This window comes from Rhinoderma darwinii, chromosome 2, assembly GCF_050947455.1.
Source record: "Rhinoderma darwinii isolate aRhiDar2 chromosome 2, aRhiDar2.hap1, whole genome shotgun sequence".
In the NCBI taxonomy this organism is placed as follows: domain Eukaryota; kingdom Metazoa; phylum Chordata; class Amphibia; order Anura; family Rhinodermatidae; genus Rhinoderma; species Rhinoderma darwinii.
The window spans coordinates 189,037,768-189,060,181 of record NC_134688.1 but is presented as its reverse complement, the minus strand read 5'-3'; the positions used below and the strand labels follow the sequence as shown (position 1 = coordinate 189,060,181).

Genomic DNA, 22,414 nt, shown 5'->3' with positions numbered 1-22,414 from the left:
TAATGTTCTGTGCAATCTTCATGGTGTCTTCCGTCTCGAAGGACCTGGACAAGGCATCGGCCCTCACATTGTTGTCGGCCGGGCGATAATGGAGCTCAAACTGGAACTTGGTAAAGAACAGTGACCACCTGGCCTGACGAGGGTTCAGCCGTTGGGCCGTCTGGATGTAGGTCAGATTCTTGTGGTTTGTAAAAATTAGCAACGGTTGAGCTGCCCTCTCTAGTAGATGTCTCCACTCCTCCAGAGCCAATTTGATGGCCAGTAACTCCCGATCCCCAATCGAGTAGTTGCCTTCTGCGGAAGAGAAGAGCTTAGAGAAATATCCACATACCCTTGACTTGCCCTTGGGACCTCTCTGGAACAGGAGTGCACCAGCACCGACAAAGGATGCGTTCGCCTCCAATGAGAACTGCAGAGAGACATCCGGTTGATGGAGGATAGAGGCTGACGTGAAGGCACTCTTCAGGCTATTGAATGCGGACTCTGCCTCGGGAGTTTAGAGATGGGAGAAGACTGGGGCCAGCCCTCGCCGACTCGTGGCTGCGGCTGTCAGGAGGAGATTGGAGCTGATGGCCCGCAGCCACGGACATTACAGATAGATTAGATAGATTAGATAGATAGATAGATAGATAGATAGATGATAGATAGATAGATAGATAGATAGATAGATAGATAGATAGATAGATAGATAGATAGATAGATAGATAGATAGATAGATAGATAGATAGATAGATAGATAGATATTCCAAAAATCAGGCAGCACTCCAGAGATGTAGCAAAAATAGAAAAATGTGCTTTATTCCATCAGTCAAAACAGTAAGGTTTCAGCTATGGTAGAGCTGAAATCTTGCTGTTTTGACTGATGGAATAAAGCACATTTTTCTATTTTTGCTACATCTCTGGAGTGCTGCCTGATTCTTGGAATATACATTTTGGGTGACTTTGGTCGTGTCCCTGGCGGGCTTGCACCCTCACCCTTATGAACTGACTGTGCAGTTAACATTTTTTTGTTCGATAGATAGATAGATAGATAGATGATAGATAGATAGATAGATAGATAGATAGATAGATAGATAGATAGATAGATAGATAGATAGATAGATAGATAGATAGATAGATAGATAGATAGATAGATAGATAGATAGATAGATAGATTAGATAAAATAGATAGATTTTGCATGTGGTTGTGTTTTGTGTTAATCAAAAAGTACAATCTGTTCATGTTTGAATAAGAAGGGAGATGATAAAGTTGCTGCTTTGTTTTGGAACATAAAATTAATTTTCTGTTGTATTTTTTTTCTCAGCCAGCAACCGAGGGACAAGCCATTGGACTCCAAAATGACAGGTATCTTTTATCATTTTTATAAACTCCATGAAGCATAGAAACTGGTTTATAGTAGCATATAAGTCACAGTCAAACTGTGTACACAGAGTGCCTTACTTACTAAAATGTATTGAGCAAGCCTAAAAGGGAGGTTTCAGCCAATTAACGGCAGTGAACTAGTTTATGTATTGTATTATATCATGTATGAAATGTATTGAATCGAATGTCAATAGTGACAACCTACAGTATTACTGCTATTTGGAATACCCATGTGTTTTAGTGTATCAAATGTATATTTTAGTGGTTTCACAGTTATGGTTACTTAAGCACAAATGTACAAAATAAGAAATATGTTCCGGCTCATGGAGGGAGGTCCTGGGTAGGGAACCCTCTCCTCTATAATATCCTCCTTTTTTGTCTAATATTACATTTCATTTAATGATTGGAAACCAGAGGGTACATTGTGAAGGGGCGAAATAGTTTTTCATACAACTGTGCCATGATTAAAGCCACTTAGGTCATTCATTTTACCCTTTTGGTAAAATATGTAAAGCTGTTTTATTTTAGTGGTATTATATTTGGGGTAAATACAAAATTAATTCGTTTTTTGCTAGCAAACATAGGCACAAACTACTAATTCTAGTAAAATTATATTAGCTAAATAAAGTCATCTAAACGGACGAATAGTCGTAACATTAAATGTAGTGATTTGTTATGAAAGTTTGCTCCTGTTGGTGTAAATGTATAATAATATCACATAAAAAGTCGTGATTGCAAGATTTTTATATATCCAATTACTTTGAGTAAACCATGCATAGCAAAACTATTGACATACTGAGCGATTTTGCTGATGGTAAACTGCTCAAGCCTATGTCAGCAGAACCCTTGTGTAACACAGTTCCTACAATTCATCATGCATTATAATGATCCAAATTGCACAGAAAATGCACAAGGGCAATTGTTTATTTTTCTTTGACCAATGAATGCTACATCATTTACAAAAATAAAATTCAGCATTTGAGGAATTTGAAAAAACTACATTACTAACATTTTTATTTCATGGACTGGGAGAGGGTTAGAGGTACGTAAACTGGCTGAATATAGCAAACACAGTATTACTACATTATAGTGAAAATCTTTTACCTTGAGGGTTAATGGGAAATAAGCATAAGATTTTTTTTTTCAGAAGTATTAATATCCACTGTTTGCTTCCGTAAATTAAAGAAAGGTTGTTCTTAGTTGCTCTCAGAAAATAAACTAATGGAACTATCCACATGCTAGGATTGTTGGGGATTTTGAGAATGGTACACGTAGAATGCCCTATCTGTTGAGTGTTTCCACAGAAATTGAACTACATACATAAGGGGCTGTTCACATCATGTTTTTTTAACCTACATTTGACGTATACACCAGGAAAAGCTCCCAACATAAGCATTAAATGTAAGCTGTGACAAATGCCTAACAACGCCATTCATCACCTGTAGGCTATAACGGTATTTGTTTAATAGATACGTCATAAACTCTCATGACCCTTTTCATGATGTATCCGTTAGATGGACAACATTAGCCTATGAGTGACGGATGCTACAGTTAGGCATCTGTTTAACACATTCCCTACCCATAGGATATAATGGCATCCGTTTAATAGACACGTCATTAAAAACTATTGAAAAGCTTATAATGTATCATTTATGTATAATGGAAGAAGTTTGGAACAACCAGAATTCTTCCTAGAGCTGGCCGTCCCAACAAACTAAGTAATCAGAGGAGAAGGGCCTTGGTAAGAGAGGTGACCAAGAACCCAATGGCTACTCTTTAACGTTCCGGCCCCAATTCTAAGCGTCATGTCTGGAAGACACCAGGCACTGCTCATCGCCTGCCCAGTACCATCCCTATAGTGAAGCATGGTGGTGGCAGCATCATGCTGTGGGGGTGTTTTCGGTGGCTGGGACAGGGAGACTGGTCAAGGTTGAGGGAAAGATGAATTGAGCAAAGTACAGAGATATTCTTAATGAAAACCTGATCCAAAGTGCTCTGGACCTCAGACTGGGCCGAAGGTTCACCTTCCAACAAGACAATGACCCTAAGCACACAGCCAAGACAACACACGTGTGGCTTAGCGACAACTCTGTGAATGTCCTTGAGTGGCCCAGCCAGAGCCCTGACTTGAACCCAATCGAACCTCTCTGGAGAGACCTAAGAATGGCTGTCCACTGACAGTCCCCATCCAACCTCACAGATCTGCAGAGAAAAATGGAAGAAAATCCCCAAAGCCAGGTGTACAAACCTTGTGGCATCATACCCAAGAAGACAGGAGGATATTATCACTGCCAAAGGTGCTTCAACTAAGTGCTGAGTAAAGGGTCTAAATACTTATGTCAATGCAATATTTTAGTTTTCTTCCCTTTTCAATAAATTAGCAAAGATTACGAACATTCTGTTTTCGCTTTGTCATTATGGGGTATTGAGTGCAGAATGATGGGGAAAAACTTGATTTTTTTTATTTTAGCACAAGGCCTCAACATAACAAAATGTGAAAAAAGTGAAAGGGTATGAAGACTTTCTGAATGCATTGTAGTGCCATCCATCATCCATAGGCTACTATGTTAAAAAAAAAAAAAAGTATATGTTTAAAGTATACTTTTTCTTACTGGACTCCGCGGGTTGGATTAGTGTAATCTACTTCGCTATTCGACACATTTTTCTTTTTTGAAACATTGTTTTTTATTGAAAATTTCAGCATGTTTATACAAAAACTGTAAATAATGATATCATTATATCACAAAATGACACAGTAGTCACAGTTGAGTTGAAAAAATAACAAAATGAAATAATAAAACAAAAATAACAAAATGGAAAAAGACATCATGTTTTTCATGGTCAATCGTTTATTTTGAAAAACAAGTATTCAGGTGGAACAATACATTTTTTTATGCGGTATACTGACATATACAGGCCAGATGGAGCCCAAGTAAGCACACTTTTACCCTTCGTCTGACAATGGAGCCTAATGGAGGCGTTTATTGTGTACATTGGGAGTTTTCCCAACGTACAGAATAAATGTAAGCAAGAAAACGTGATGTGAACAGCCCCTAATGGTTTTGATTTTTTAATATTGGTATTTAATACTGCTGCAGCAACATTGGCCCACATTTACTAATGCTGTCTAATAGTTATACAACGTAAACTTAGACCAGGCAGGCACAAAATGCACCAAATTAAACACAGTGGTGCGTGCAGAATGACCTGTTAGACACTTTTCCTTATATCCCTTTAATTTGGCCTATTTGGCACCAGAATTTTGTGCTAGTTTTTTTTGGCGCACTTTCTAGACACAGATACAGTAGTAAATCTGCCCCATTGTGTTTTGGAACAATGTAAACATTGTCATTAGTTTGACATATGTCCTCAAAACATTTATTAACCCCTTCCCTCTTTAGCCACTTTGACCTTCCTGACATAGCCTCATTTTTCAAATCTGACATGTTTCACTTTATGTGGTAATAACTCCGGAATGCTTTTACCTATCCAAGCGATTCTGAGATTTTCTCGTGACACATTGGACTCTATGTTACTGGCAAAATTTGCTCGATATATTCAGTATTTAATTGTGAAAAACACCAAAATTTAGCGAAAAATTGCAAAAATTTGCATTTTTCTCAATTTAAATGTATCTGCTTGTAAGACAGGCAGTTATAACACACAAAATTGTTCCTAATTAACATCCCCCATACTTTAGATTGGCATCGTTTTTTGAACATCCTTTTATTTTTCTAGGACGTTACAAGGCTTTGAACTTTAGCAGCAATTTCTCACATTTTCAAGAAAATTTCAAAAGGCTATTTTTACAGGGGCCAGTTCACTTGTGAAGTGGCTTTGAGGGCCTTATGTATTAGAAACACCCAAAAAGTCACCCCATTTTAAAAACTTAACCCTCAAAGTATTCAAAACAGCATTTAGAAAATTTCTTAACCCTTTAGACATTTCACAGGATTTAAAGCAAAGTAGAGGTGAAATTTACAAATTTCATATTTTTCTGCAGAAATAAATTTTTAATACAATTTTTTTATAACACAGAAGGTTTTACCAGAGAAATACAACTCAATATTTATTGCCCAGGTTCTGCAGTTTTTGGAAATATCCCAGATGTGGCCGTAGCGTGCTACTGGAATGAAGCACCGGCCTCAGAAACAAAGGAGTACCTAGAGAATTTTGGGGCCTTATTTTTATTAGAATATATTTTAGGCACCATGTCAGGTTTGAAGGGCTCTTGCGGTACCAAAACAGTGAAAATCCCCCAAAAGTGACCCCATTTGGGAAACTACACACCTCAAGGAAATTATCTAGGGGTATAGTGAGCATTTTGACCACACAGGTTTTTTGCAGAAATTATTGGAAGTAGGCTGTGAAAATTAAAATCTACATTTTTTCAAAGAAAATGTAGGTTTAGTGATTTTTTTCTCATTTCCACAAGAACTAAAGGAGAAAAAGCACGTAAAATTTGTAAAGCAATTTCTCCCGAGTAAAACAATACCCCACATATGGTAATAAACGGCAGTTTGGACACACGGCAGGGCTTAGAAGGGAAAGAGTGCTATTTGGCTTTTGGAGCTCAAATTTAGCAGGAATGGTTTGCGGAGGCCAGGTCACATTTACAAAGCCCCTGAGGGGACAAAACAGTGTAAACCTCCCACAAGTAACCCCATTTTGGAGACTACACCCATTGAGGAAATTATCTAGGGGTATAATGAGCGTTTTGACCCCACAGTTTTTTCCCAGAAATTATTGGAAGTAGGCCCTGAAAATAAAAATCTACATTTTTTCAAAGAAAATGTAGGTTTAGCTATTTTTTTTTCATTTCTACAAGGACTGAAGGAGAAAAGCACCGCAAAATTTGTAAAGCAATTTCTCCCGAGTAATAACCAGCTGTTTGGACATACGGCAGGGCTTAGAAGGGAAAGAGCGCTATTTGGCTTTTTGAGATCACATTTAGCAGGAATGGTTTGCGGAGGCCAGGTCGCATTTGCAGAGCCCCTGAGGGGACAAAACAATGAAAACACCCAAAAAGTGACTCCATTTAGGAAACTACACCTCTTGAGAAATTCATCTAGGGGTGTAGTAAGAATTTTGACCCCACAGATGTTTCACAGAATTTATTAGAATTGGGCAGTGAAAATAAAAACAATCCTTTTTCTTCAATAAGACGCAGCTTTAGCGCAAAATTTTTCATTTTCTCAACAAATAAAGGAAAAAAAGAACCCAACATTTGTAAAGCAATTTCTCAGAGTACGGAAATACCCATATGTGGTCATAAACTGCTGTTTGGACACACGGCAGGGCTCAGAAGGGAAGGAGCGCCATTTGGAGTGCAGATGTTGCTGGATTGGTTTCTGGGCGCCTGTGGGCCCAAAACAGTGGAAACCCCCCAGAAGTGACCCAATTTTGGAAACTACACCCCTCAATGCATTTACCTAGGGGTGTAGTGAGCATTTTAACCCTGCAGATGTTTTGCAGAAATTAGTGTGCACTCGATGTTGCAGAGTCAAAATGGGATTTTTTTCCATAGATATGCCAATATGTGGTGCCCAGCTTGTGTCACCATAACAAGACAGCTCTCTAATTATTATGCAGTGTTTCCCGGTTTTGGAAACACCCTACATGGGGCACTAATCTTTTGCCTGGACATTCGACCAGGCTCAGGAGTGAAAGCGTACCATGTAAAATTGAGGCCTAATTTGGCGATTTACAAAGTATTGGTTCACAACTGCAGAGGCTCAGATGTGAAATAATAAAAAGAAACCCCTGAGAAGTGACCCCATTTGAAAACTACACCCCTCAAGGCATTTATTAAGGGGTTTAGTGAGCATTTTCACCACACAGGTCTTTTCCATAAATGATTGCACTGCGGATGGTGCAAATTAAAAATTTATATTTTTCCCTAGATATGCTATTTCAGTGACAAATATGTCATGCTCAGCTTATGCCACTGGAGACACACACCCCAAAAATTGTTAAAAGGGTTCTCCCGGGTATGACGATGCCATATATGTGGAAGGAAACTGCTGTTTGGGCACATTGTAGGGTTCAGAGCGGAGGGAGCGCCATTTGCCTTTTGGAGAGCGGATTTTGCTTGGTAGTAGATTTGTTTGATTATTGATGGTGTTTCCATTTATAATGTGGGGGTACATGTAAGCCGGGCGGAGCATATAAGGGGCATAGGCAGGTGGTATAATAATGGGGTAAGAAAACAATAAAATGATCCATAGATGTGTGTTACGCTGTGACACAATCCTTTCTGCACAGGCCAGTGTCGCACTGATATATGGCATCCTTTCTTATGCCCTTTTTGGTCCACACTCCGCACCTTTGCTGTTTGGGGGAATTTTGCTGGGAAAGTGTTGTCCTAGTATAATACGGGCACCCTTCCAGCAGATATGTTTGTGCCCTCCCCTTCCTGGTTCCCTAATTTTAGGTCCTTGATAAATCGCCTCTTGAAACAGAAGAAATGTTCCCCTCGGGCCGGCACAACAGCATATTTTTTATTTCCTGACTTATTGGAGCCTTAACTAATTTTATTTTTTCATAGACGTAGTGGTATGAGGGCTTTTTTTTGCGGGATGAGCTGTAGTTATTATTGGTACCATTTTGGGGTACATGCGACTTTTTGATCACCTTTTATCCTATTTTTTGGAAGGCCAAGTAAACAAAAAAACACAATTCTGCCATAGTTTTTTTTTGTTTTTTTTATACGGCGTTCACCACGCATTATAAACTACATGTTCACGTTATTCTGCGGGTCAGTACGATTGCGGCGATACCTAATTTATAGAACTTTTTTATGTTTTACAACTTTTTGCACAATAAAATTACTTTTGGAAGAGGAATGTATTTTTTCTGTCGCCAAGTTGTGAGAACCATAACTTTTAAATTTTTTTGTCGACGGAGGTATATGAGGGCTTGTTTTTTGCGAGACAAGCTGTAGTTTTTATAGGTATCATTTTTGGATACGGGCGACTTTTTGATCACTTTTTATTCCAATATTTGTAGGACAAAGTGACCAAAAAACAGAAACTCTGGTATCGTTTTTTACGTTTTTTTTTTACACTCTTCACCCCATGCAATAAATAATATAATATTTTGATACCTGAGGTCGTTACGGTCCTGGTGATACCAAATACGTATGGTTTATTATTATTTTTCAATAATAAAGGACTTGATAAGGGAAAAAGGGCGATTGTGCTTTATTTTATTATTTAAAACTTATTGTTTTCAAACTTTTATTTTTTTCACTTTTTTTACACTTTTTTTTATTTTTGTTTTTTACACAAGATGTTTTTTTTCTAATACATTGCACTACCTACGTAGTGCAATGTATTAGATCTGTCAGTTATTCACTGACAGCAAACCGATTAGGCTTGTTCCTCCCGGCAGGGCCTAATCGGCTTCCGTAACGGCAGAGCAGGAGGCCATTGTGTCTCCCGTTGCCATAGCAGCAGTCGCCAGTCCTGATTGCCTGTCAGGGCTGGTGATCTGCTAGTAACCGCTACGATGCAGCAATCGCTTTCGATTGCTGCATCGAACGGGTTAATGGCAGTGATCGGAGCTAGCTCCGGTTCCTGCCATTACAGGTGGATGTCAACTGTAACATACAGTTGACTTCCACCGCTGATGACGACGGATCAGCTCCTGAGCCGGCGCCATCTTGCCGGCGGCTACGGAAGCCGATCAGACTCCGCAGCCGGGCGGATCTTGACCGGCTTCTGTGCTAGGCAGACCGAGAGGCCAGCATTAGGCCTCCGGTTGCTATTGCAGCCATCGGAACCCCGGCAATTTCATTGCTGGGGTTCCGATGAGCTGCAAACAGCTTAAATGTAGCGATCACGTCTGAACGCTGCATTGAAGGGGTTAATGGCGGGGATCGAAGCTAATTTCGGTCCCCGCCATTACAGTCGGATGTCAGCTGTAAGATACAGCTGAGATCCGGCGATGATAGCACCGGCTTAGCTTCTGAGCCGGTGCCAAACATTTGTCGTAAGTATACAACATTTTGCGGGAAGCACTGGCTTTCCATGACGTATACTTACGACAAATGTCGGGAAGGGGTTAACCTCTGTAGGAAGCAGCTTCTTTTTTTTTCTTCCGATATTACGGTTTCAGCAAATAATTGTTATACTTTGTTTAATCAAAAGTTATGCCATTTTTCAATATACTTTCTTTATCAATTCCTCGCGGTTTTAACAATCTCTGCTTGCTGTCATTCAATAGGAACCTTTATTGTTTACTTTCAAGGGATACAAATCCATCCATGTTCATGTGAAGGACACACAGTTGCAGAAACGATTAGGCTGGGTTCACACGACCTATTTTCAGACGTAAACGAGGTGTATTATGCCTCGTTTTACGTCTGAAAATACGGCTCCAATATGTCGGCAAACATCTGCCCATTCATTTGAATGGGTTTGCCGACGTACTGTGCCGACGACCTGTCATTTACGCGTCGTCGTTTGACAGCTGTCAAACGACGACGCGTAAAATTACTGCCTTGTCAATGAAGTGCAGGACACTTTGAAACGTAATTTGAGCCATTTTTCATTGAATTCAATGAAGAACAGCTCAAGATTACGGGCGTCAATGACGCCTCGCAAAATGCGAGGAGGAGCATTTACGTCTGAAACGACGGAGCTGTTTTCTCCTGAAAACAGTCTGTAATTTCAGACGAAAAGCCAGTTATCGTGTGCACATACCCTTAGAGTTACTGTTTGTGTAATAGAATTCAGTCTTCTAAAGAGCTGATCGCCTGTGTCTCCATCACGGGATTCATATTGAATGATTGCAAGCAGAGATCTTGAAAACAATTGGGAATTAATGCAGAAAGTGTAATATAATTTTTTTTAACTGTTCACAATATAAAAAAGAATAACATTTATATACTGAAACTTTTTTGTTTACATTTTTTTTATTTACATAACTATATGGTAACATTTTATCTAGTTCAACCTATTATCCTGTAGTGTTGATCAAGCAGAAGACCAAAAAAACAATCCCATGTGGCCAAAGCCATTTTCTTTATCTTAGGGACAAAATGCCTTTTAGACTCCAATGTGGCAATCAGAATAAATCACTGGATCAGTGACCCATCCCCAAGCAATTCATAACTTGTCATTTTATTTCTTTCAAGAAAGGCATCCAGGCCCCTTTTAAAATATTTTAACAAATTAACCATGACAATTTCCTCCGGCAAAGAGTCCCATAGTCTCACTGCTCTTACAGTAAAGAAATCCCTTTTATGTTGTGTAGAGACGGTCTTTCCTCTAAACATACTGTAGTGGAGAGTTAGGCTGGCTTCACACGACCTATTTTCAGGCGTAAACGAGGCGTATTATGCCTCGATTTACGCCTGAAAATAGGGCTACAATACGTCGGCAAACATCTGCCTATTCATTTGAATGGGTTTGCCGACGTACTGTGCAGGCGACCTGTCATTTACGTGTCTTCGTTTGACAGCTGTCAAACGACGACGCGTAAATTGACTGCCTCGGCAAAGAAGTGCAGGGCACTTCTTTGCAACGTAATTTGAGCCGTTATTCATTGAACTCAATGAAGAGCAGCTCAAGATTTACGGCTGTCACAGACGCCTCGCATAATACAAGGAGGAGCATTTACGTGTGAAACGAGGCAGCTGTTTTCTCTTGAAAACAGTCTGTCTTTTCACACGTAAATGCCTGCTATCGTGTGCACATACCCTTACAGTCCTGGGCCTAAAAAGATAATTTAACAGATTTCTGTATCGACCTTTGATCCAATAATACATAGATATTAGGCTAGCTCTAAGCCTCCATATCTTCAAACTAAATAACCCCAATCTTTCCCGGTACTGTAGTCTATCCATTGCATTTATTACATTGGTTGCCCTCCTCTAAATTCCATATGTGTTTAGTGATTTCTATACACTGTTCAGCCATAACATTAAAACCACTGACAGGTGAAGAAAATAACATTGATTATCTTGTTACAATGGCACCTGTCAAAGGGTGAGATATATTAAGCAGCAAGTGAATAGTCAGTTCTTGAAGTTGATGTGTTGGAAGCAGGAAAAATGGGCAAGTGTTCGGATCTGAGCGACTTTATCAATGGCCAAATTGTGATGGCTATACCACTGGGTCAGAGCATCTTCAAAATGGCAGGTATTGTACCCCTGGTATTGAGTAGTCAGTAGCTACCAAAAGTGATCCAAGGAAGGACAACCGGTAAATGGGCGACAGGGTCATGGACGTCCAAGGCTGATTGATGCTAGCGAATGCTAGCACGTCTGGTCCAATTCCACACAAGAGCTACTGTAGCACGTCAGAAGACACTGTGCATCGTAGCCGCAGACTGGTCAAAATGCCCATGCTGACCCCTGTCCTCCACCGAAAGTGCCTACAATAATCGCGTGAGCATCAGAACTGGACCATGTAGTAATAGAAGAAGGTGGGCTGGTCTAATTAATCACGTTTTCTTTTACATCATGTGAAAAACCAGATGTGTGTGCATCGCATACCTGAAGAAGGCAAGCAAACGGAAGCAATGTGATGCTCTGCGCAATGTGCTGCTGTTACTTTGACACTACAACCTACCTAAACATTTTTACAGATCAAGTACACCCCTTCATGGGAACGGTATTCCCTAATGGTAGTGGCCTTTTTCAGCAGGATAATGCGTCCTGAGACACTTCAAAAATTGTTCAGGAATAGTTTGAGGAACATTACAGTGTTCAAGGTGTTAACCTGGCCTCCAAATTCTCCAGATTTCAATCCGATAGAGTATCTATGAGATGTGCTTGAAAAACAAGTCTGATCTTTGGAGTCTCCACTTCAGTGGTATAACTATCCACCGGTGCCACGGATCCCCAGACAACTGCCACTTTTAATTCCAGCTGCATTCTCAGGACACAGATACAGTTAAATACGATGGCGGGGCAGGGAGTTGCAGTCTATGAGACACCGGGATAAGTCCCCTGCTCATGCCGGCGCGATTCATTGACATCATCACGCCTGCCTTCTATGTCATCAGTGTAGCCAGGCGCAATGATGTCTGCATCGCGTCGGCCTGAGCAGTGGTTCCTTCTTGGTATCTCTTAGGCTACAGGCCTAAAGCGGCTGAGGAGGCCTGCAGTCTAAAACTGAGCAGTTCCATTCTTATTGGGAAAGGGGCTAGGTGAGTATAAGTTTATTATATGTAGTGGGCACTATTACCAAGTAGGAGCCACTAATAGGGGGCACTATTAATGAGTGGTAAGCACCATCACTTAGTCGCAGCTCTAAGGGGCACTATTACTGAGTAGTGGGCACTAGGTTGACACTAATTCTGTGTGTGGGGGCACTCTCACTGTGGGGGGAACTAAGGAGGCATGATTACTGTATGTGGGCACTATTACCAATGGCAGATCATCATTAGGGCGTTTTGGGCGGCCACCCAAGGGCCCATGGCTGCCCAAAGTACAATGCAGTTTTGTCTCGTTTTTGTCGAGAATTGCGGCAAAAACCGTGATAAAACTGCATTGTGTATGTCCGGCAAAAGGACCTTAAGATTTAAGGTCACGTAACCTTATCTCTGCAGTTCTTATTACTGTTTAGTGACCTGCTGGTCTGTGTTCACTATGCTTTTTGAGAAAACTCAGGCTCTCAATACATTCCTATGGGAGCCTCATTCTGGCAAAGATGTCTCATCAGAAGTCACCATAACGGTCTGTGTTAGATGGAGAAGAAAAGAGAATGACTCCCATAAGAGAAGACATCGCTTGTAAGTCACTGGATCTATAGAGGATCTGTCCCCTTTTCTGACATATCTGTTGGAGGCATCATTGTATTCCACATAAAGTCTTTGTGTAGTCCAGGACTACTAGACAAATGTGTGTTACCATTCCCATTTTCAAGAGGATCTGTCCCTATACAGTGTGATACTGTCAGCCATGGTTGGGGACTCTCAGGATGTAGGGACACAGCCTTTTGACAAGGGGAATCGTAACACCCATTTGTCAATTTTTCACCTTCACAAACGGAGTGCTGCCTGATTTTTGAATTGGGATCTTGGTCTATCCCTTTGGGCTTGCACCCACACTATACCGGTGCTGCTGGATCCATTTATCTATATATACAGGGTGGGCCATTTATATGGATACACCTAAATAAAATGGGAATGGTTGGTGATATTAACTTCCTGTTTGTTGCACATTAGTATATGGGAGGGGGGAAACTTTTCAAGCTGGGTGTTGACCATGGCGGCCATTTTGAAGTCGCCCATTTTGTATCCAACTTTAGTTTTTTCAATGGGAAGAGGGTCATGTGACACATCAAACTTATCGAGAATTTCACAAGAAAAACAATGGTGTGCTTGGTTTTAACATTACTTTATTTGTTCATGAGTTATTTACAAGCTTCTCTTTGTTTACAGTCATTGACATGTCGCAGAGGTTAATACGTGAGGTGCGGATAGAAATTGTGTTGATGTCTGGTGAACGCAGTACCCGGGTCATTGCAGCAGATTTCAATGCAAGACACCCTACGAGACCACCCATCTCCCATGCTACAGTTGGCAAACTGCTTGCCAAGTTTCGTGAAACTGGTTCAGTGTTCGATTTGCCCAAATGTGGACGCATGAAAACAGTCACTAATGAAGAAACATCAGTGGCTGTCCTAGCTTCATTCAGCAAGAGCCCACAGCGTAGCACTCGCCGCATGTCACTGGAGAGTGGCATCAGTCGAACATCCCTTCGGCGGATATTAGCTACTCACAAATGGCACCCTTACAAACTCCAGCTGCTGCAGCATCTCAACGAGGATGACCCAGATCGGCACACTGAATTTGCAGAATGGGCAGAACAAAAATTGGAACAGGACCCTCAGTTTACACAGAACATTTTGTTCAGTGATGAGGCAAACTTTTATGTGAATGGTGAAGTTAACAAACAAAACCACCGCTATTGGTCTGACACTAACCCACATTGGATAGATCCCTCCAAGACTGTTGGAACACAAAAATTGATGGTATGGTGTGGTATATGGGGTACAAAGATACTGGGGCCATTCTTTATCAATGGAAACCTCAAGGCCACGGGATATCTGAAATTGCTACATGATGATGTGTTTCCCTCTTTATGCACTGAAGCTGGCACGTTCCCTGAGTTTTTCCAGCAAGATGGTGCACCACCACATTATGGGTGTCAGGTCCGAGCATTCCTAGATGAACAGTTTCCTGGAAAGTGGATTGGTCGTCGTGGGCCAGTTGAATGGCCCCCTAGGTCTCCCGATCTGAGCCCCTTAGACTTTTATCTTTGGGGTCATCTGAAGGCAATTGTCTATGCTGTGAATATACGAGATGTGCAGAAACTGAAACTACGGATACTGGAAGCCTGTGCTAGCATTTCTTCTGCGGTGTTGCTATCAGTGTGTGAAGAATGGGAGAAGAGGGTTGCATTGACAATCCAACACAATGGGCAGCACTTTGAACACATTTTATAAGTGGTCAGAAACTTGTAAATAACTCATGAAAGAATAAAGTAACGTTAAAACCAAGCACACCATTGTTTTTCTTGTGAAATTCTCGATAAGTTTGATGTGTCACATGGCCCTCTTCCCATTGAAAAAACTAAAGTTGGATACAAAATGGCCGACTTAAAAATGGCCGCCATGGTCATCACCCAGCTTGAAAAGTTTCCCCCCTCTCATATACTAATGTGCCACAAACAGGAAGTTAATATCATCAACCATTCCCATTTTATTTAGGCGTATCCATATAAATGGCCCACCCTGTATATATATATATATATATATATATATATATATATATATATACAAAAGAAAATCTTGCAGGAGTGCTGCAAGATCTTCTTTTGAGTGCTGGGCACCCTGACATTTATTATCCTGTTGTGAGTGCTGCTACTCTGACGTTTTTTTTAAACAAATATATATAAAACAGTAAGGCAGGTAGGAGCAGCACAAGTGCAAATTACCAAATAAATGGTCGGTGCTAAAATTCAAATGATAGGAGTGACTTCTCCCCATATGATATATAACAAAAAGACAAGAGCATGGAAGCAGCACTCACGAAAAAAAAAGTGACGTTTATTCACCCAACAAATGCAACGTTTCACTTCCTCAATGGAAGCATTTTCAAGCAAACAGTGATAGTATCACACGAGTATAAATACAGAGAACACAGTTAGAAAAACAAGGGTTGTGATTAATAGCAATTTATACAAAACATATAAAAATCGCACAATGTAACAATGTGACCATGTGCAAAAAACATGTGATTTAAGAGTCTCATCTGGACATATAATAATAAAGATTACAAATGTGTACTGTCTACCATATCCATGTAAACACGTATGTTCTGTAGATTAGGTGTCATTAGTGATTAAATAATAAAACATAAAAACAGCTGACACTCACCACACTGAGTTGAATGCAAACCTCATGGTCTGAATGACTCATGTGCTAATTACTTGAATCTGGGCGTTTCACACGCCGGACAGCACATGCCCACATCCTAGCTGTCTATTGGGTAAGGCCATCCTCGTGTTCCAAGGTTGCCATGACAAAGTACAACAACATGGTGTCAAGATTAAACACAGCAGCTGAAAATGGCCATTCTGGCCGTGCAATCATTTCTAGGTAAAATGTGCCGTGTACCACCATCTTTATTAAGGGCAAAATGCCAGTATACATTAATCTATATGGATTACGTCATGACGGGACAGTATCTGAATCAGGGGTAGTGTGTTCCGCCCACGGAGTACATGTACATGTTAACCCCTTAAGGACGCAGCCTAGTTTTGGCCTTAAGGCTCAGAGCCCATTTTTCAAATCTGACATATTTCACTTTATGTGGTAATAACGTCGGAATGCTTAAACCTACCCAAGCGATTCTGAGATTGTTTTCTCGTGACACATTGGGCTTCATGTTCGTCGTAAAATTTGGTCGATATATTCAGTGTTTATTGGTGAAAAATTGCAAAATTTTGAGAAAAGTTTGAAAAAATTGCATTTTTCAGAATTGAAATGCATCTGCTTGTAAAACAGACGGTTATACCACCCAAAATAGTTACTAGTTCACATTTCCCATATGTCTACTTTAGATTGGCATCGTTTTTTAAACAAAATTTTATTTTTCTTGGACGTTACAAGGCTTAGAACATAAACAGCAATTTCTCATATTTTTAAGAAAATTTCAAAAGCCTTTTTTTTAAGGTACCTCTTAAGTTCTGAAGTGGCTTTGAGGGGCCTATGTATTAGAAACCCTGATAAAACACCCCATTTTAAAAACTAGACCCCTCAAAGTATTCAAAACAGCATTTAGAAAGTTTTTTAACCCTTCAGGCATTTCACAGGAATTAAAGCAAAGTGGAGGTGAAATTTGCAAATTTCATTTTTCTTGCTGAATTTCAATTTTATTCATTTTTTTTTCTGTAACACAGAAGGTTTTACCAGAGAAACACTACTAAATATGTATTGTCCAGATTCTGCAGTTTTTAGAAATGTCCCACATGTGGCCCTACTGCGCTCGTGGACTAAAACACAAGCCCTAGAAGCAAAGAAGCACCTAGTGCATTTTGAGTCCTCTTTTTTATTAGAATATATTTTAGGCAGCATGCCAGGTTTGAAGAGGTGTTGAGGTGCCAAAACAGTAGGAATCCCCCAATAGTGACCCCATTTTGGAAACTACACCCCTCAAGGAATTCATTTATGGTTGTTGTTACCATTTTGACCACACAGTTTTTTCACAGCACGTATTTGAATTGGGCTGTGAAATGAAAAAAATGTCATTTTTTCCAATAAAATGTCATTTGTGATCAAAATTTCTTATTTTCACAGGGAACAAAATACCCCATTTTGTTGCCCAATTTGTCCTTAGTGTGGCAATACCCCATTTGTGGTGATAAACTGCCGTTTGGGCCCATGGGAGGGCTCAGAAGGAAAGGAGCGCTATATGTTTGTTGGAGTCCAGATTTTGCTGGATTGGTTTTCGGGTGCCATGTCGCATTTGCAGAGCCTCAGAGGTATCAAAGCAATGGAAACCCACCAAAAGTGACCCCATTTTGGAAACTACACCCCTCAAGGAATTCATTTATGGTTGTTGTTACCATTTTGACCACACAGTTTTTTCACAGCACGTATTTGAATTGGGCTGTGAAATGAAAAAAATGTCATTTTTTCCAATAAAATGTCATTTGTGATCAAAATTTCTTATTTTCACAGGGAACAAAATACCCCATTTTGTTGCCCAATTTGTCCTTAGTGTGGCAATACCCCATTTGTGGTGATAAACTGCCGTTTGGGCCCATGGGAGGGCTCAGAAGGAAAGGAGCGCTATATGTTTGTTGGAGTCCAGATTTTGCTGGATTGGTTTTCGGGTGCCATGTCGCATTTGCAGAGCCTCAGAGGTATCAAAGCAATGGAAACCCACCAAAAGTGACCCCATTTTGGAAACTACACCCCTCAAGGAATTCATTTATGGTTGTTGTTAGCATTTTGACCACACAGTTTTTTCACAGCACCTATTTCAATTGGGCTGTGACATTAAAAAAATGTCATTTTTTCCAATAAGATGTAATTTTTTATCAAAATTTCTTATTTTCACAGGGAACAAAATACTCAATTTTGTTGCCCAATTTCTCCTGAGTGCAGCAATACCCCATTTGTGGCAATAAACTGCCGTTTGGGCCCATGGGAGGCCTCAGAAAGGAAGGAGCGCTGTGTATTCCTTGGAGTACAGATTTTGCTGGTTTGGTTTTCGGGTGCCATGTCGCATTTGCAGAGCCCCAGAGGTATCAAAGCAACGAAAACCCATCAAAAGTGACCCCATTTTGGAAACTACACCCCTCAAGGAATTCATTTATGGGTAATGTGACCTTTTAGACTCCATAGTTTCTTCATAGAACTTATTTGAATTGGGCTGGGAATTAAAAAAGAATATATTTTTTCTTATAATATGTCATTTTAGCTCAAAAATTCTTATTTTCACAAGAAATAAAATACTCCATTTTGTTGCCCAATTTGTCCTGAGTGCGGCAATACCCCATTTGTGGTGATAAACTGCCGTTTGGGCCCATGGGAGGGCTCAGAAGGAAAGGAGCGCTGTGTGTTCTTTGGAGTCCAGATTTTGCTGGATTGGTTTTCGGGTGGCATGTCGCATTTGCAGAGCCCCAGAGGTATCAAAGCAATAGAAACCAACCACAAATGACCCCATTTTGGAAACTACACCCCTCAAGGAATTCATTTATGGGTGTTGTGACCATTTTCACCCCATAGTTTTTTCAAAGAACTTATTTGAATTGGGCTGGGAATGAAAACAAAATTATTTTTTTCAAATAATATGTAGTTTTGGCTGAAAATTTCTTATTTTCACAAGAAACAAAATACCCCATTCTGTTGTGCAATTTGTTCTGAGTGCCGCAATACCCCATTTGTTGTGATAAACTGCCGTTTGGGCCCATGGGAGGGCTCAGAAGGAAAGGACCACCATTTGGCCTACTGGGGATTTTCTAGTGCGAAGTCATGTATGCAGAAGCACCTGAGGTACCAGTACAGTTGAAACCCGCAAGAAGTGACCCCGTTTTAATAACTACACCCTTAAGGCATTCATGTAGAGGTGTAGTGAGCATTTTGACCAGAGACCTACACCCCATAAACTGTAATGTGGGTTCTCCCGGGTATGGCAATACCCTACATGTGGCTGTTATCAGCTGACCTGGACACACAGCAGGGCTCAGAGGGGAAAGACGAGGGGGGATAAGCTGTGCGGAGTGCATCAGGGTAAGTAAAATTGGGGTAAATTATAAACCAAGGGATGTATGATAAATTTTAAAACTGACTTTCATACAGAGCTCTGGTTATTCGGGACACGTCTCCCATTGATATATTGTGTCATCCCTTATAGCAGACTTTGCACCTCTTTTGACTTTTTCCCTTCTTGGCAGTTTGGGGAACTTCTCCTGGAAAGTGTTGCCGCCTTGGTACGATGCGTGTGGCCCCGCTTCCAGAAGTACTGGGTGCCCCCCCTTCTTGGTCCCTAAAGATTAGGTTCTTGATAATCACCTCTTGAAATTCCAGGAAAGTTCCCGTCTGGCCTGCACATCGACGTAGCACGTACGCATCTGTATGATGTGCCCGGCCAGCTTCTTATACCACACCGCATGGCGCTGTAGGGCTTCAGGATTTGATCTGACAAGTCCACACCTCCCATGTACCTATTGTAGTCCAGGATGCAGTCTGGTTTGGGGGTGGCCTTTCCTTCATATAGCCTAAACCTGTAGGTATACCCGGATGCACTCTCGCACAGCTTATACATCTTCACGCCATACCTTGCCCTCTTACCCGGCAGGTACTCCGGAATTGAACCCTCCCTTTAAAATGTACCAGGGACTCATCAATAGAAATACACTTCTCGGGGGTGAATGCTTGGGAAAACCAGGCACTGGAACGGTCTAATAGGGGTCTCCGTTTATACAAACGGTCAAAACTGGGGTCATCTCGGGGTGGGCACGGCTCATTATCAGTATAATGTAAGAAGCGAAGTATTGCCTCATTTATTTATTTTTTTAGGTTCCAGTTCAGTTCTGAAGTTGCTTTGAGGGGCCCATATATTAGAAACCCCTATCAAACACCCCATTTTAGAAACTAGACCCCTCAAAGTATACACAACAGCATTTAGAAAGTTTATGAACCCTTTAGGTGTTTCACAGAAATTTAGAGCAAAGTAGAGGTGAAATTTACATTTTTGTTTTGTCAGAAAATCCTCTTTATACCATTTTTTTTATAACACAAAAGGATTTATCAGAGAAACTCAACTTAATACTTATTGCCCAGATTCTGTAGTTTTGAGAAATATCCCACATGTGGCCCTAGTGCGGTAATAGACTGAAGCACCGGCCTCCGAAGCAAAGGAGCACCTAGTGGATTTTGAGGCCTCTTTTTTATTAGGCACCATGTCCGGTTTGAAGAGGTCTTGTGGTGCCAAAACATTGGAAACCCCCCAAAAGTTACCCCAATTTGGAAACTAGACCCCTTGAGGAATTCATTGTAGTTTTCATGGGGTGCATGCGGCTTTTTGATCAGTTTTTATTCTATTTTTAGGTGGCGTGGTGACTAATAAACAGCAATTCTACTATTGTTTTTTTATTCTTTTTTTTTTACTGCGTGCACCGTGCGCTATAAATGACATATTCACTTTATTGTGAGGGGCGATACGATTACGGCGATACCAGATGTTTATAGTTTTTTTTATGTCTTATGGCGTTTGCACAATAAAATACGTTTTGTAAACAATCATTCACTTTTTGTGTTACCTTATTCTAAGAGCCATAACGTTTTTATTTTTCAATCAATAAAGCCGTGCGAGGACTTATTTTTTGCGTAACGAACTGTAGTTTCGATCAGTACCATTTTTCGGTACATGCGACTTTTTGATCTCTTTTTATTCAATTTTTTGGGAGGTGAAGGGACCAAACAATTGTGATTGTGGTTCGGTTTATTATTATTTTCTTTTACGGCGTTCACCGTGCGGGATAAATAACGAAATAATTTTGTCGTTCAGGCCGTAACGGACGCGGCGATACCAATTATGTATAGTTTATTTGTTTGTTTATATATTTTTATTTATAATAAATGACTGATAAGGGAAAAAGGGGGATTTTTACTTTTAATACTTTTATTTTCTTATTTTTACACAACTTCTTTTAACTTTTTTTTTACTGTATTACTTTGTCCCACTAGGGGACTTGAGGGCAGGAGGCCCTGATCGCAATTCTAATACATTGCACTACATGCGTAGTGCAGTGTATTAGAACTGTCAGCTACTCACTGACAGCAAGCATAGTGGGTCCTGACGTTGTCAGGACCCACTAGGCTTCCGTCTATGGCATAGCCGGACGCCATTGTTTGGTGTCCGGTTGCCATAGTCACCATCGCCGGCCGCTACCGCGTAGCAGGCCGGCGATGGCAGCTTAACCCCTAAAAAGCCGCGATCTCTATAGAACGCGGCTTTTAAGGGGTTAATCAGCGGGGACACAGCGATCGGTCCCCGCTGTAGGAGCTGTGACAGCTGCTGTACGAGACAGCAGCTGTCACAGCTCCTGTATGTGTCGCGAGGACGGCCGAAACGGCCGTTACTCCCGAGACGTACTATTAGGTCATGGAGCGTGAACGATACAGCTGCCATGACGTAATAGTACGTCCAGGAGCGGGAAGGGGTTAAGATCCATATTAGATCCCAGAGGTCAAAAGCTGCATTAAAAGCATTGCGTCCCTATAGACAAAAAGTTCCCCCACAAATAAACCTGCGGGGAGACTGAAGTCTCAATCCTCACTCAACCAACATACTGATATATAATCAACAAACAGGTATATGGTGGAGATCATTCCGCGATCTCTAGCTAAGCAGCAGAACCTGTACCATAAAAAGGCAGAGCAAACCCTGTGTGCAGAACACACATCATCGACTCAAAAGGGCCAAATTATCCCAGCTGACATAAAAATTATTTAGGTATATGTAAATTTATTGAAGTTGTACCCAGTCAAAGCAGCCTTATAGAATACACGAAAAAAATAAAAATACTTCAATATTTTATTTAATAGCAATCATAAAGACAGAAAAATTATTGTCCACGAGGATTCAGTCCTTCTGGGTTCAGTCGGAGAGTGTTCATATAAATCATAAATCAGACATCGTTCTACCAAGAGAAAGAAGATAAAATAAGTTAAGAAATATACATCTGTTACAATATAGTTATTGTTCTCCACTCCAAACACCACAGACCTTTCAAGAACGTCGGATGAATCCTGAACTAATATCACAGGGTTAGGCCTCATGCACACGACCGTATTTTTTCACACCCGTAAATACTGGCGTAAATACGGGTCCGGTGTCACACGTATTCCACCCGTTTTGCACCAGTATTTACGAACCCGTGCTCGTAAATATGGGTCCGGTGTCACACGTATTCCACCCGTATTTACGAGCACGTTTTTGGCAGCAAAATAGCACTGCACTAATCGGCAGCCCCTTCTCTCTATCAGTGCAGGATAGAGAGAAGGGACAGCCTTTTCTGTA

At 40.7% G+C, this 22,414-nt stretch overlaps 1 protein-coding gene across 2 annotated transcripts in view; it reads left to right on the top strand.

The window, feature by feature from the left end:
* Positions 1–22,414, top strand: part of AFF3 (ALF transcription elongation factor 3) — a 478,799-nt gene that overhangs the window by 363,635 nt on the left and 92,750 nt on the right. For both annotated transcript variants that reach the window (XM_075852633.1, XM_075852634.1), the window contains exon 7: positions 1,305–1,345. In XM_075852633.1, coding sequence (XP_075708748.1) covers positions 1,305–1,345 — 41 coding nt within the window. The remainder of the gene's footprint in view (positions 1–1,304; positions 1,346–22,414) is intronic.